General features: G+C 41.0%; 1 protein-coding gene across 1 annotated transcript in view; it reads left to right on the top strand.

The window, feature by feature from the left end:
* Positions 1–13,280, top strand: part of esrrgb (estrogen-related receptor gamma b) — a 40,977-nt gene that overhangs the window by 21,408 nt on the left and 6,289 nt on the right. Inside the window, exons 4-6 of the mRNA XM_023403492.1 lie at positions 4,304–4,414; positions 4,771–4,932; positions 11,827–12,096. Of these exons, the coding sequence (XP_023259260.1) occupies positions 4,304–4,414; positions 4,771–4,932; positions 11,827–12,096 (543 nt within the window). The remainder of the gene's footprint in view (positions 1–4,303; positions 4,415–4,770; positions 4,933–11,826; positions 12,097–13,280) is intronic.

Here is a 13,280-nt window from a genome sequence, read left to right as displayed (position 1 = left end):
ACATGCCAAATGTACAGTATATCACCCCTGACAAGTGACATGGAATCGGACCTTGAAGTGCATGTTTCCTCCTGGCACTCGTCTCCCTCTATGTCTTTTTCTCCCTCACCCACTCCGACATACAACACACTGTGTGAACACCACAAACTGAAGGCCTGCTACACCAATACACCGGGGATCCTGAATCGACCCGCCCATCTCCAGCCGTGCAGATGTTTTCGATTACAGGCACATTTGTGGTCAGGGTGGCTCTGTAACACACAGTAATACCCCTCACGGACACGCCGGCTCAGATTTATGAAAAGTGTAAAACATGATAAAGAGAGCGATGCCAGTGTGCGCGGTTATGGGAGAACAACTCCAGCTTTGTCTTGTCAGCCCATCAGGGGTTAGAGCAGGTGGGACGCCATCCTCATACACCCCCCTCTTCCTCTTGTCCCATACCCTTTTTCTCAGAGACTGCCTCCCTCCCTCCCTCCCTGGAGCCCACCCAGTCTCTGTACAATCAAACAAAAGCTGTCCAGCGCCTTTAGCTCTTTGCAGGCTTACAGACTCGGCCCTTAGAAGTAGCTCTGCAAGGGCAAGGTCCCTGTGCCTTGTAAAGGGTGAGTGACTGTGTAGGAGGGGGCACACGCTGCATCCCTCTGATTTTTCCCAGCTAAAATAGGGAGCTCCTAATCTCCCCTTGGCAGCGCTCGCCAGCCAGCCAATTCTGACACATTCTCTAGAAAGAAGCGCCTCTGACAGGTGAGCGGCTGAAAATAGTTGTGTGAGATACAAACATACACACACACACAGACATACACACACACACACACGCACATGTTCACATTGTAACGCACAAGCTTGATACTTACTGTGAACCACATGTACATTTGTGAGATTAAATCTGTTCGCTGTAGAATTTCTTCTGCATAGAAGGAATCAGTCTCATAGATATACTTTGTGATACTTTTTGATACTGCAGTTTGTTTTTATGGATAATTTTATGGATAAATTTCTAACTCATCTTCCCGCGTAATTTCTGTGTTGTTTATGTTTGATTTGTTGTGCAATTTATCAGTGTCATTTATGCTGTGTGTTGGCCCATAGCTACCACTGAGGACACTGAAGTCACGTTGTCTGTTTTTTATCTGGGAATTTGAGGTGTGTAACAACCGTGGGGAGTTATATGATATAATTTAACCCTATAAATTGATGCTGAACACAGCTAGAATATTTCCGGTTGATGTCGGTTGATATGTTACATCCATAAAAAACATGGATTCTTAGGTTTTGATATGATACATAATATGTACTGTATGATTCTGTCACACAGTGTTGAATAAGACTTTAAAGGTACTAAAGTGGAATACAGGATTTAAAGAAAAACTAATACCCCCAGAATTTTATTCTTGCAGTTTGGAGAAGGCACATTTTTGCGTCATTTTAATGGAATTTACAGACTAATTAATTATGATAAAGGGAATCATTTCAATATTTTAGCAAATTATTAATGACTTTATGTTTAGTGTTTGTGTTGCATAAAACTTGGAATCATGACTTTAGTATTTCTTTACCTTTTTAAATAGTTGGGGTTTTTTGTGGACACGTGAGGAATCCCAATTACTTTGTGGACCTGAATAGTAATAAAATAACTACATATAAAAGAATAAAATAAATCCACATGACACACACCGCCACCGCCAGGAATAAACAGCCGCTTCAATCAGGAATGTGCTTTAAGGTTCCAGAAGTCAATAAAGATATTGAATGTGAAAGGGAAGCTGGGGTCAGGTGGCCGTAAAGATTGCTCCTATGCAAACATGCCTCATCGTCTTTCCATACACATGTACACACACACACACAAACACACACACACACACACACATACAGACACACACAGACACACACACACAGACAGACACACACACACACACACAGACACACACACACACAGACACAGAGCGAGGATGGACTATCAGGCAGTATCTCTGTGTCTCAGCCCGTCTCTCTCATAGTCTGCAATAAGTTATGAGCATACTGTACCGTACTGTATGATCTTACCAAGCTCATAATATCCAGCTCACACACTTCTACCACCTCCCATTCCCTGCGCTCGTTTACCCCATAACCTCACCCCCTGCATCCATATTTTGGCTGCCACACTTTATGAAGGGCCAGCAACTGTAAAAAATGGATCTGGATGCTTTTAACATGATCTGTGCACCCGCCCGGCCCCCATGTCACAGGCTCTCTCACTACCAAGACACAAGCGACTGTCTTGAAGCATGGAGGCTGCTGTGGTTTTGGGCCTGAGTTGTGGAATGTGGTGCTGACGATGACACAAGCCCCCCTCCCTCCCCAGCCCTCTACAAAGGGCCTCATCCAGCTGTCTTGTTGTGGTCAGATTCTCAGTACTGTGCTGTATCACATGGGGAGGAGATAATCCTGCACTGGTTGGATCAGGCGCTGGCTGGGACAGGCAGTGCTCTGAGGGAGGAGATGTACACCCGATGCTAAAAGGGAGAGAAAAAGAGGCAGACAGATGGAAAAGTGAGAGAAAGAAAAAAAACAGATCTTGCAGAAAACTGATACATTCAGCCAAAAGCAGCAGCTTGTTTTGTCTTATTCCCCAACCCTCCCATTCTTCAGCATTATCTAACCCATTTTTTCCCCCTCCGTCATTCTCTCTGCCCTCCTGCCATGGGTCTCTGCCATTTGCTGCGCTGCTAAGCTGTAAACTGAAACTGGTTAGCGCTGAGCTCTTAATTCTTGTCAGCGTCCATTAATTATGGGCCAGTTGGATGTTCCAGTTCAAACAGCCCCCGCGGATCTTGGAATTCTAACTCCGGCTGTTTGGTCACTTGTCGCTTGTCACAGCCACATGACCCTGCAGCCCGCAGCAGGGAAACCAATGTGTGTGTGTGTGTGTTTGTGCATCTGTCCACTTGTTTGTGTGAGTCTGTGCTTCTGTGTGCATGCATGTGTGGATGGTGGTAGATGTCAGGGACAAAGGCAGTAACAATTCACTGTCACTTAGTCTGACAAGTCTATGGTGCATGAATTTAGAGTCTACACCTGCTCAATATATTTTTGCATTACACAAGCTTATTGTTGTGAAAGCCTTTACTGACTGCATGCGCCTTTATTAGGCCTGTGTGTGTCATTAAATAGAGAGAAGCTATTGAATTGATTAAATATGTGGAGTACATGTGCGCAGTTTCCTGAAGCACAATTTATAATTTTAAATTTACCTTAACCAAGAGTAATGGCAAAAACAACTACTAAAGCTCCATCTGTCGCAAACCCAGTTCCTGGCTGGCTAACTGACTAATTAAAACCACATCCACATGTGTTCAAAGAACAAGAAGTCTATTTGCAAGCCTTATTGATTACTTTAAGGCGTACAAATGGAAAGCTGTGTTAGGAGAGGGGCTCTCGATTTAGCTTCAATCTGCCAGGCATAAAATGATCTCACTGTGTTTGCTGGGAAGAATGAGCTCCCTCTGGGCACGGTGGGTAATTAGGTTAGTGGATAGTCGGTGTCAGGAAATTGAAAGACCATCCTAATCGGATTCTTTTGTTTCCAGGGGAATCAAAGGAATTTATACGAGTCACTGGGATATCTCACACGACTCAATTCCACTTGACCATGTAAAATCTGTTTGCTCTCCCTCAATGCTCAAACAACTTTTAATACAAGCGTGTAAATCCAGGACATAAGGTGCATCTGATGTAGCCTGTGTCCTTTGAGATGGCTTTCAAGATAATCCCAGATATGTCACGTTTGTATACTAACTAGGTACTTACACTCTTCCATCTGTAACAAGGAAGTATTGAACGGTTCCTCTTGACAGTCAAAAGGTTAAACATAAATGAATGAAACTCTGTACTCCCAGTTATGATATATACATAATAATATACATGCCATGTATTTCCTTAATGTACTTTTTTTGCAGGATATATACCAAGACAAATTTGTTTAGTAATATATTAACTGATGTATACAAAGTAGTCCTCAGTTTTGTATGAGGTGCCTTATAAAGAGGTTAAAAATTAGAGATTTATGAGTGAGCAAAAAATATGCAGAGAAGTCAAGTTTCCCAAAAAATAACCTGTAATAAAGAGGCTACGGTGCTATCGTTAGCAGTAATTGTAGCTATAGTCGAAGATGAAACAGCATAAAATTGGTCATGTGGCATTTTAATTGAATCTAATGATGTCAGATTTGCTTGATTGATAAAAAAAACTGAGCAGACAAACAAAACCTTGTAATTGAATGGTTATATTTTATTCTACATGTGTGATATTTCTTTTGCAGGTGTGCGTCTGGACCGGGTGAGAGGGGGGCGGCAGAAGTACAAACGAAGGTTGGATGCAGAGAATGGCGCCTATCTCGGCCTCTCCATCCCCCCTCCAGCCAAAAAGCCACGTGAGTCACAGTTTTCATTTGTTTTCACTCAGTTGAAATGTGGGTTGTACCTCAGCGTTACAGAAAGACTTCATATCAAAGCAGCAACTTCACAATGTTGCATGTTGGGACTAAGAGCTGTGACTTGCAAGACTGCAGTTAGAAATGTGTTAATTTTTACAAAATATGTCGTTGAGGAAGTAATATTAGCTCAACACCTTTTAAATGATATATTGATTCATTTTTTTGTTGTAATTGTTCGTCCGTTTCCTTAAAAAACAAATTTGTGTATGCTGTTGCCTGAAATTATCCCACAACACAGAACTCTTTTCCCTCTTGTCTCGCTCTGTCCCTGTATCCGTCGTCCTCTCTGTCAGTGACAAAAATCGTTTCCCATCTGTTGGTGGTGGAGCCAGAGAAGATCTATGCCATGCCTGACCCCACCATGCCCGACGGAGACATCAAGGCCCTCACCACGCTGTGCGACTTGGCCGACCGCGAACTGGTGGTCATCATCGGCTGGGCCAAACATATCCCAGGTAGAGAGACATGACTGCTGATGAATGAACGTGTTGTGTGGGATCTGGTTTTCTGAACCTTTTGATTTCTTAATTATTTAAACCTGGTCATGCATTTAATAGATATTTTTTTCTCTATAAAGAAATATATATGCTTTGACAAAAATCAATAGATGACTGAATATAGAATAGAGCAAAACATAACTTAAAAAAATATTTCTAATGAGAATAAAATTGTGTCATTTTGTTAGTTTGATGACTGGAATCATAAAAAGGCAACTTCACAGGTCTTATGCTGGAGGTAAAGAAAGGATGTACTCCACTTTACTGAAATGATACAGTATGAGATTACTGAAGTAGTTCACTGACTGTTGACACACATAAACACCCCCCCACACACACACACACACACACACCCCACACCCCTCCCACACACACGCATACATTCATGCACACACACAGGATAATTAACATCTGCTACTCATCTGCACCTAAGGGAAAAGCTAGTCCCATATTCTAAAATCTAATCAATAAAGAGCAGCTGAAACCTTTGATTTGACTGGGTAGGGTGGGAGAGTCTGGGGGGTTGGGATCCGCCCCTATGTCAATGTATTCCATTTCAATCCAGGACTTAAAGAAAGCAATCCTCTTACTTACTTAAGGAGACTACACAGGGCCTGTGGTAAAATTGATTTATTTAGGGAAATACTGACGGATTTCCCTGGTCCTTGTTGAAGAATTCTTAAATAAGGCTTGTTATGCAAATGTTTTTAGATCTTCTTTTCTTTTCATCTCTATCAGTTGAAACAGACACTTTGAGCTCTAGTATGTTTAAACGGAGCACACGTCAAAGTGGATGCATCTCATTGATCCAGTCAAATAAAGTATTTACAAAGTTGCACGTCGCCAATTCAGCTCATTTAACTGAGAAATATTCTCGGTGTTTTAAATGTATTTTCTTTCTCAGTTAATGGGGTTAAATGCCCATCACAGTTTCAGTATTCACATGTCTTGTTCTGCCCCACAAACAGTACAACCCAAAGATATTTCATTTACAGTGATATAAGATAAAACGGAAAATCCTCACATTTGAAAATCTGGAGCCAAAGAATTTGTGATGAAAAACTACAGAAATTATTAATAAATCATCAAAATAATATAATCAGCTACAATGCAATTCCTCTTCTATGACTATAAACATAACAATTGCAGATATTTTTTCCTCCTCGTGGACTTATTCCCAGCTGGCAGGACACTAACCAGCTGCTCAGCTCGCTGGTCCGCCTATATTTACCACTAATCACTGATTTGTCATTAGATTTATGTCTCACTCCTTAATTAATGAAATTTGGATTGGGTGAAAGTGTGTTGATTCCAAACTGGCCCTGGGAACCTCAGAGGTATGACTTTTTGCCGAGACCGCCTCAGAGAGAGGAAGTGGAGGGCCGCTGGGGTGCAAGGCGAGGCTGCTGTCTCAACACTTCAGTTTACACTGCAACCAAAGGAGCATCCCTGACCCACATGCAGTTTTTCTTTCCCTGACCTCTTTTTCATCGAACATCTTGAGAACAAGGATATGTCTGAACTAGCTTTTTTTTTTTGAAAATCTAATTCAGGTATATTTTTCAGAGAGTGAAAAAGAGGTCAAATAGGGCAACTACAATCAAATTCTTCAATTTAATCATAGCCACAGGGCTGCAGAAATAAATTCAAGAAATTTAGTGTTATATTTTTGGACCTCAATCTCTGTTACATTTTCTATGTATAACTATTGATCTTGTATGCTATGACAATCTGAGTCCAGACCTGACGGAGTTATTAAAGGTGCGTGTGACACTCCGGGGACATTTTACCCGGGGCCACCGGGTCAGAGTGTCACCGAGTAACGATTAAGACAAAAGGGGTCCCTACAGTTTAACAGTCCACTCCCACCATTACACTCATAGACCGCTGCGCAAATGGCCTTAACGATGAGGTAATAAGAGTCATTACTGCAGATTGCTCCATTAATGTAAAAGTCCTTCAACACCCAGATGTGGAGACCTGGGAGGAAACATGCAACGTTGAATAGATTTTCTGAAGGGTCCAATATATGTGGTAAATAGCTTTTCTCGGGACGTCTAACTCTGATGTATTATAATGTGCAGTTAAGTTTAATTTTTATTTAAATAAAAGCAAATATTTCCACCAAATACAAGACAGAGGCTCCAAACATGAAACAGAAGTTAAAACCCATTTTGGCTTCAAATACAAAGCTGTTAGGAGACGGGGTTAAACACGTTAAAGTGGATGGTTGTAACTCATCACCAGGCGGCTACATGCACTGTCATGAACAAGGAAACAGAATCGTAACACAGTTGTCAGGAGGTCAAAGGTGGCCACTAATTTGTGCAGCTGTTAACACACACACACCATCTTAGACATGTAGCTGCACACAACATGTGTAGATTTATATTCGAGGCAGCAGCATTCAGCGCCCTCCGGTATTTAATGTTCACTCAGCTCAGAGCATCACTTTCTTCCTGTTTGATTTTTTTTTTCCTCTCTTTTTCTCTGCCACTCACACACTGCCACTCTCTCGCTCTCTCTCTCCCATCATATCTTTCACACACACACTCTGGCTTCCTTGTTCTCTTTTTCCCCTGGCTCTCCCCCTCCTACTCCTCCTGCTCATATAGGGCCCTCTAGTCTCATTATTACCTCTGTCTTTTTATTAGGCCCATTAGGGCTCTTAGGAGGCCTGTAATGATACTAAATGAATAGAGAGTGAACTGCTGTCTGTTTTAGACCTAGCTCTCAATGACAGCTTCAAGCTTCACTGCCAGCCACTCAGTCTCTTCATTGTACTGAATAAGGATTCAATTACTTATCTGATCTCTACCTGTACTGTACTGTTGCGTAGCCGGAGTACTTTTTTTCTTTTGGTATGTAGCAGAACGGGTACCTTACAGAAATATACATAGAAGTATACAAGTATACAAACAGTGTAATTTTTACATGTTTGCAACAGTTTGACTTGGAGCATCACAGAGTGTTAGATGAACATTTGATGAACAGTCCTAGGAAGTAGAATTATATTTTATTTTGATTCAGCTTCCCCCTAACTTCCCACAACACTGGCTGCTGGAGTTCACATTCTGCGTCCCTTAAATGTTTAGGTTTAACACTTTGGTTAAGATTAAGAAAACATGATAGTTTTGGTTAAATGTTAATAGAGTAAACGCATCATGCCTCAAGTAACTACTCACTTTTTCAATATTCAACCAAGATCATGATCTAAAAGTAATCTTTTTTTTTTTTTTTATCATGCTCTAGTTGCTACAAGGAAATGTTGAAAAATGTTGTCAGTGGACAATGTGCAGATAGTTTCAGTATCAACCTTTTGCAAAATGTTAATCAACAATATTTATTCATTATGTTGGTAGAAAATATAATCCAGGTGGCATTACATTTCTTTGAGGACATATTTGCTGTTGCAAATTAGTTGTATCTGAAGAGAAAGAAAAGCAGAAAGTAAAACATACAGTCGCTTCAACATGGAGCTAAAAACCGAATCAAAACACAGTTTATGAACTCTGGCTTCATAATTTACAGACAGCAAAGACAAGAAAACTAGATGCTAGCTGGTGAGGTAGCCACAGCTAGCAGTAGCGAAAGCTAAATTTCCTTTTTTTTTCACTCATAACTCTCTCTGAAATTGAGTGATCAATTTCCTATCCAACATTATGGTATTTCTGTTAGTTATCCAACATAACTAAAGGGGGCAGCAGCCAAATCCAGTGAGGATGGACAAGTTTGACTGAAAGGTAACAAGCCTAGATTAGCAGAGTGTCACCAACTGCCGTCTCAGCTCGTGGCTCTAGGGGAATACATGCAATTTAAATTCACCTTTAAATCACACAAGTGTAGCAATGGATTTTTATTTAGATTTCATTATTAAGTGTAGGCCGGCACGATGGTGCAGTGGTTAGCACTGTCGCCTCACAGCAATAAGGTTGTAGACATGCAGGTTAATTGGCAACACTAAATAGCCTGTAGGTGCGAATTTGAGTGTGAATGTTTGTTTGTCTTTATATGTCAGCCCTGTGAAAGTCCAATGTCAACTGGCTGAATACTTTAAACCTCCCACCTCAGTTCTCTGCCTTTGTAGGACAGAAGAGCAGATAATAATTTGTTTTCTTAAAGTGCAATGGAAACCTGTAGTATCTCTTGTTTCCGTCGTGCTTTTTGTCTTCACAAGGGAAGGAAACTACAAAGACAGAGACATAGGCATTCACCGGTTTGCTCAATATTGTGTCATGTTTGGTCAAATGGAAGTAAATCAGTAGGGTGAAATATTGATATTTCATCAGGGGGAATCACACTCCACAGCGACACTTAACTCGGCCACCTCCGGGCGACGCACCTGAAGCTCCGGGGCGACCCCCGGGGAGCCAGGAAGTCTCTCCATCGCTTCAGTAAATTGAGTGGAAAGAAAAAAAAAACCACGCAGGCTGGGGAACAGAAAAGATGATGAAGAAAGGGAGAAGACAGTTCAACAGGGTGTTGATTCTTTCACAAAATGTGTAAAGAAATGTAATATAGCAAGACAAAGAAAAAGTTGAGCACATGAAAAAAAGGGTGCATATATATAACAGCCAATCTGTTCTTGTTTTTTGGTGGTCCATATGAGAGGTTTGATGATTTCAGCACTATTAAGCATTATTGTTTATGTCTGAATCAATGCTTCTTTACAAGTGGTGAAGCTTTTTTTTTTTATTCACTTTGGCTTTTTCCAGACAACCAACATGTTACGCATATAGCCACTGATCCTCCCTCTTTATTCTTAATAGCCCTTAAAGGAATAAACACATTCATTTTCTTGGAAAAAGTGTCTTTTGGGGATGGAGAGTAAATTCATGAATTCCTGATGCAGCCTACAGTATCTACATTCTGTGATCCTGGAGTCCTCCCATCCCCCCACTAAACGTGTACCGGATGTCCTCCATCAACTGTCTGTTTGTCAGATCTGAGGCTTGGATCGATCCCCCCTTCGCATTTGGTGGACTGATTACAATCTACTAATCAATGACACCCCCAGCACTCTTTTCTCTCTGCTTCATTCTCTCTCTTCTCATCGTTCCTCTATTTGCTTGATAAGAACCATCGAGAGGACCTCTTTTAAGTCAACCTGCCCCATTCCCATCCATACAAGCGCAGATTTAAGTAAGCAGAGTGGTGGGTTCAAGGCCCTGGTCAATACCCCCTATCACCTTCCTATTCACCATAGAGTAGTGAAAGGTATTGTGGCGCTTTAGGTCCTTTCAGGTGTCTGTCTGTTTGATGTGGTGTGTGTGAATGTTAGAGGAGAGAGTTGATGGGTCGACCTCAAGATCTTGGATGAATTGTTACTGAATTCAGGGGGTTGAACTCAAAAGAATAAAGAAAGAAGAAGGAAACTGTCAGGTAGAATATAATTGTTTTGGGGGTTTTTTTGTCTTGAACCTTAACTTTGCTGGGTTTATAAATTCTTTCCCATCATAATACCGATTCATGCTGAATATTCAAGGAGACTTCCAGTAACTGTGTTCATGACTGATATGACTTCATGTTACAACCACTTCTAATTTTAGAGCAAACACACAACAAGATGCAGACCAGTGAGAGGTGAAATACTCTAAAGTCCAACATACTTAAACACATCTCTTCTCTAATATACGAACATAAAGGCTTTCAGCTATCGTGCCTTTATCAGGGCGCTATCTGATGCTTTCCGTTTTATTTGTATATAGTCACAAGAGAAATATGAATTACCACAAATCTACTTATCATTGGAACCAATACATTATCCAGGCAACTGAAGTAAACGCCTCCACTGCTGCGGTGGAAAGCTTTAGGGGAAAAAAAATAACAAGTGGACAAATTAAAACCATCTTTTTCTTAGTATCATTTTACAAAGCACAGTATTAACTGTAACTGTAATTAACTTAAGAATTAAAAAAGAAAAAAATCATCTTTCAAAATGCAGCATACTCTAATCTCTTCCATCGCTCAATACAAATGGCCCTAAATAATTCCTCAGAAAATCTTCTGTTAGCCTCAGTACATCCTTCCTTTAACTGAAATTCATTTTCTTTAAATGTAGCTTCCCACTTAAGCATTTCAGACTCAAACTGCCTAATTATATATCTGAAATGCCTTAATTTTGTCTCCTTCTGGAAAATTATTAAATGGGATAAGTGAATGGGAAAAGGGGTCTCAGACTATTGGACCCCACTGTATATAAAGAAACGACGCTGATGAAGGCACAATCGCCAAAAAATGTTTGAGGAATAAAGCCCACTACACTGGAGAAGAGTTTTGTGACTTATTTAATTGTGGTGTATAACTTAGACTAAGATTTTGACAGATAGCTAAAACAAACTTGAAATAATAATACTGAGGCCACTTTAATTTAAGACCATTTATTTAGTCAATGCTTAAAATCCAGGATTTATTCTTTGCTGTGAAGAAGAATTAATTTCATGTTCTTTCTTCCTCACTGTGACTAGAATAAGAGATGGTTAGGGTTAGGAGTGGATTTGTCTTCACTAAGTGCTGTCTCATGTGCTTATGTACTGGGTCGCAGAAGAACTGTTGACGGTTGATGGGTGAAGCAGCCCAGGCTCATGTTTCAAAGGCCTCTACACTTGACTGATTTATATTCTTCCCTTAAGCCACCACATACAGTGGTCGGCCTCTGTTTCAAGTTGGGCTTCTCCGGGGATTGTCAAGCGTTGTACACACTGCCCATAAAACATATGGAGGACTTGAAATGGCCAATTAAAGTGTAGTGAGATTAATGGATTGATCTCATGCTTTGTCATGTGGTTGTACAAAGCAATGTCTGGAAAGAAAATATAAAAATAACGACACATTTTCTTTTTCTTTTGGCAGGTTTTTCCACTCTGTCGCTGGCAGACCAGATGAGTCTACTGCAGAGCGCCTGGATGGAGATCCTGGTGCTGAGCATCGTGTTTCGCTCCCTGCCCTGTGAGGACGAGATTGTGTACGCAGAGGACTATGTGGTGGACGAGGAACAGGCGAGGATCTCAGGCCTGCTGGACTTGCACGTTGCCATCCTGCCGCTGGTCCGACGCTACAAGAAGCTGCGCATGGAGAAGGAGGAGTTTGTCACGCTCAAAGCCATCGCCCTTGCCAACTCAGGTAAGTTAACCTCCTTAATCCCACTGTTAGTCAGTCCAAACTCATGCTGTGCAGCCAACACACACATTTTTTATTTAAAACTCTAATGGAGATCCTAAAATTTCCAAATATACCAAATATTTCAAGTTGAATTTTGGGGAAAGGTGAGGAGATGTACAAGACACGGAGAATGCTTCCATCTGGGTTTGAATTTCACTCAGTGTAAGTATTATATGGCATCACTGAGGAGCTGGAACAAGATCATACAGAGTATATATAGCCTACAACTCTGTCAGACAGTGAGGATTAAGATGATTTCTTCTTAAATTGGAAACAAATCTAAACTAGATGTGAAGGGGTTAATGCAAACATAAAATACATCAGCAAATATTTCAGATCTGCAAAACAGCGAGTGTGACTTTTGATTGAGGTACAATTGACTTTACAAAAACTGATTAAATGAAGAACAAGAACTGATGTTTTTATTGTAAAGTTCAGTCATTCAGCCAAATATCCTTTTCTTCTCTCTACAAACTCAAAGGTGACATGAGCTTGACCAGAAGGTACATCTATATGTTAAATCTCAAATAAATCAAGATAGTTGGCATTTAATTAAAGCAAACAAAGGAATAAAACAAAAAATGTCAAGTGATTGTCCATATCTGGGGAGCTGATCACTTCCACAATGAAGGATACCTGATAAGAGGGGGACAAAAAGGTCAGGAGCACGGTTATTTAATTTAACACCACCTATGTGTGAGAGAGTGTGTGTGCATCTATATTTTAATTTGTGTGCACGTGTGTGCATGTGTGTGTGCGTGTGTGTGTGTGTATGTGTGTGTGTGTGTGTGTGTGTGTGTGTGCGTGCGTATGCGTGTGTGTGTGTGAGTGACTGTCACAGTGCGCTCTCATTCTCTCTGTCTCCATAACAGTAGCTGCCAGCGCGCCACAGCCGAGGGAGATATATTTAGCATTTCATTAGGAAAACAGGGGCTGTCAATAAAATGTGTTAAGTGGCGTGGAATGAGCGTTGGGGAGCGACGGGCCTCGTTTGTTCCAATGTGAAGATGCTGCGCCCGTATCGACAGTTTGCTTTTCATGAGGCCGGGCCTGTCCCCCACTAATCAATGCCTGTTAGGAGTCTTTTCTCCTGCCTGACTGAAAAATGAAAAATGCTGAGCCCAGAGCTTTAGTCTTCTGATGAC

Source organism: Seriola lalandi, unplaced genomic scaffold, assembly GCF_002814215.2.
Source record: "Seriola lalandi dorsalis isolate HSWRI2012SDOR001 ecotype SW California unplaced genomic scaffold, Sedor1 jcf7180002054139, whole genome shotgun sequence".
Classification (NCBI taxonomy): domain Eukaryota; kingdom Metazoa; phylum Chordata; class Actinopteri; order Carangiformes; family Carangidae; genus Seriola; species Seriola lalandi.
This window is presented reverse-complemented; position numbering and strand designations above follow the sequence as displayed.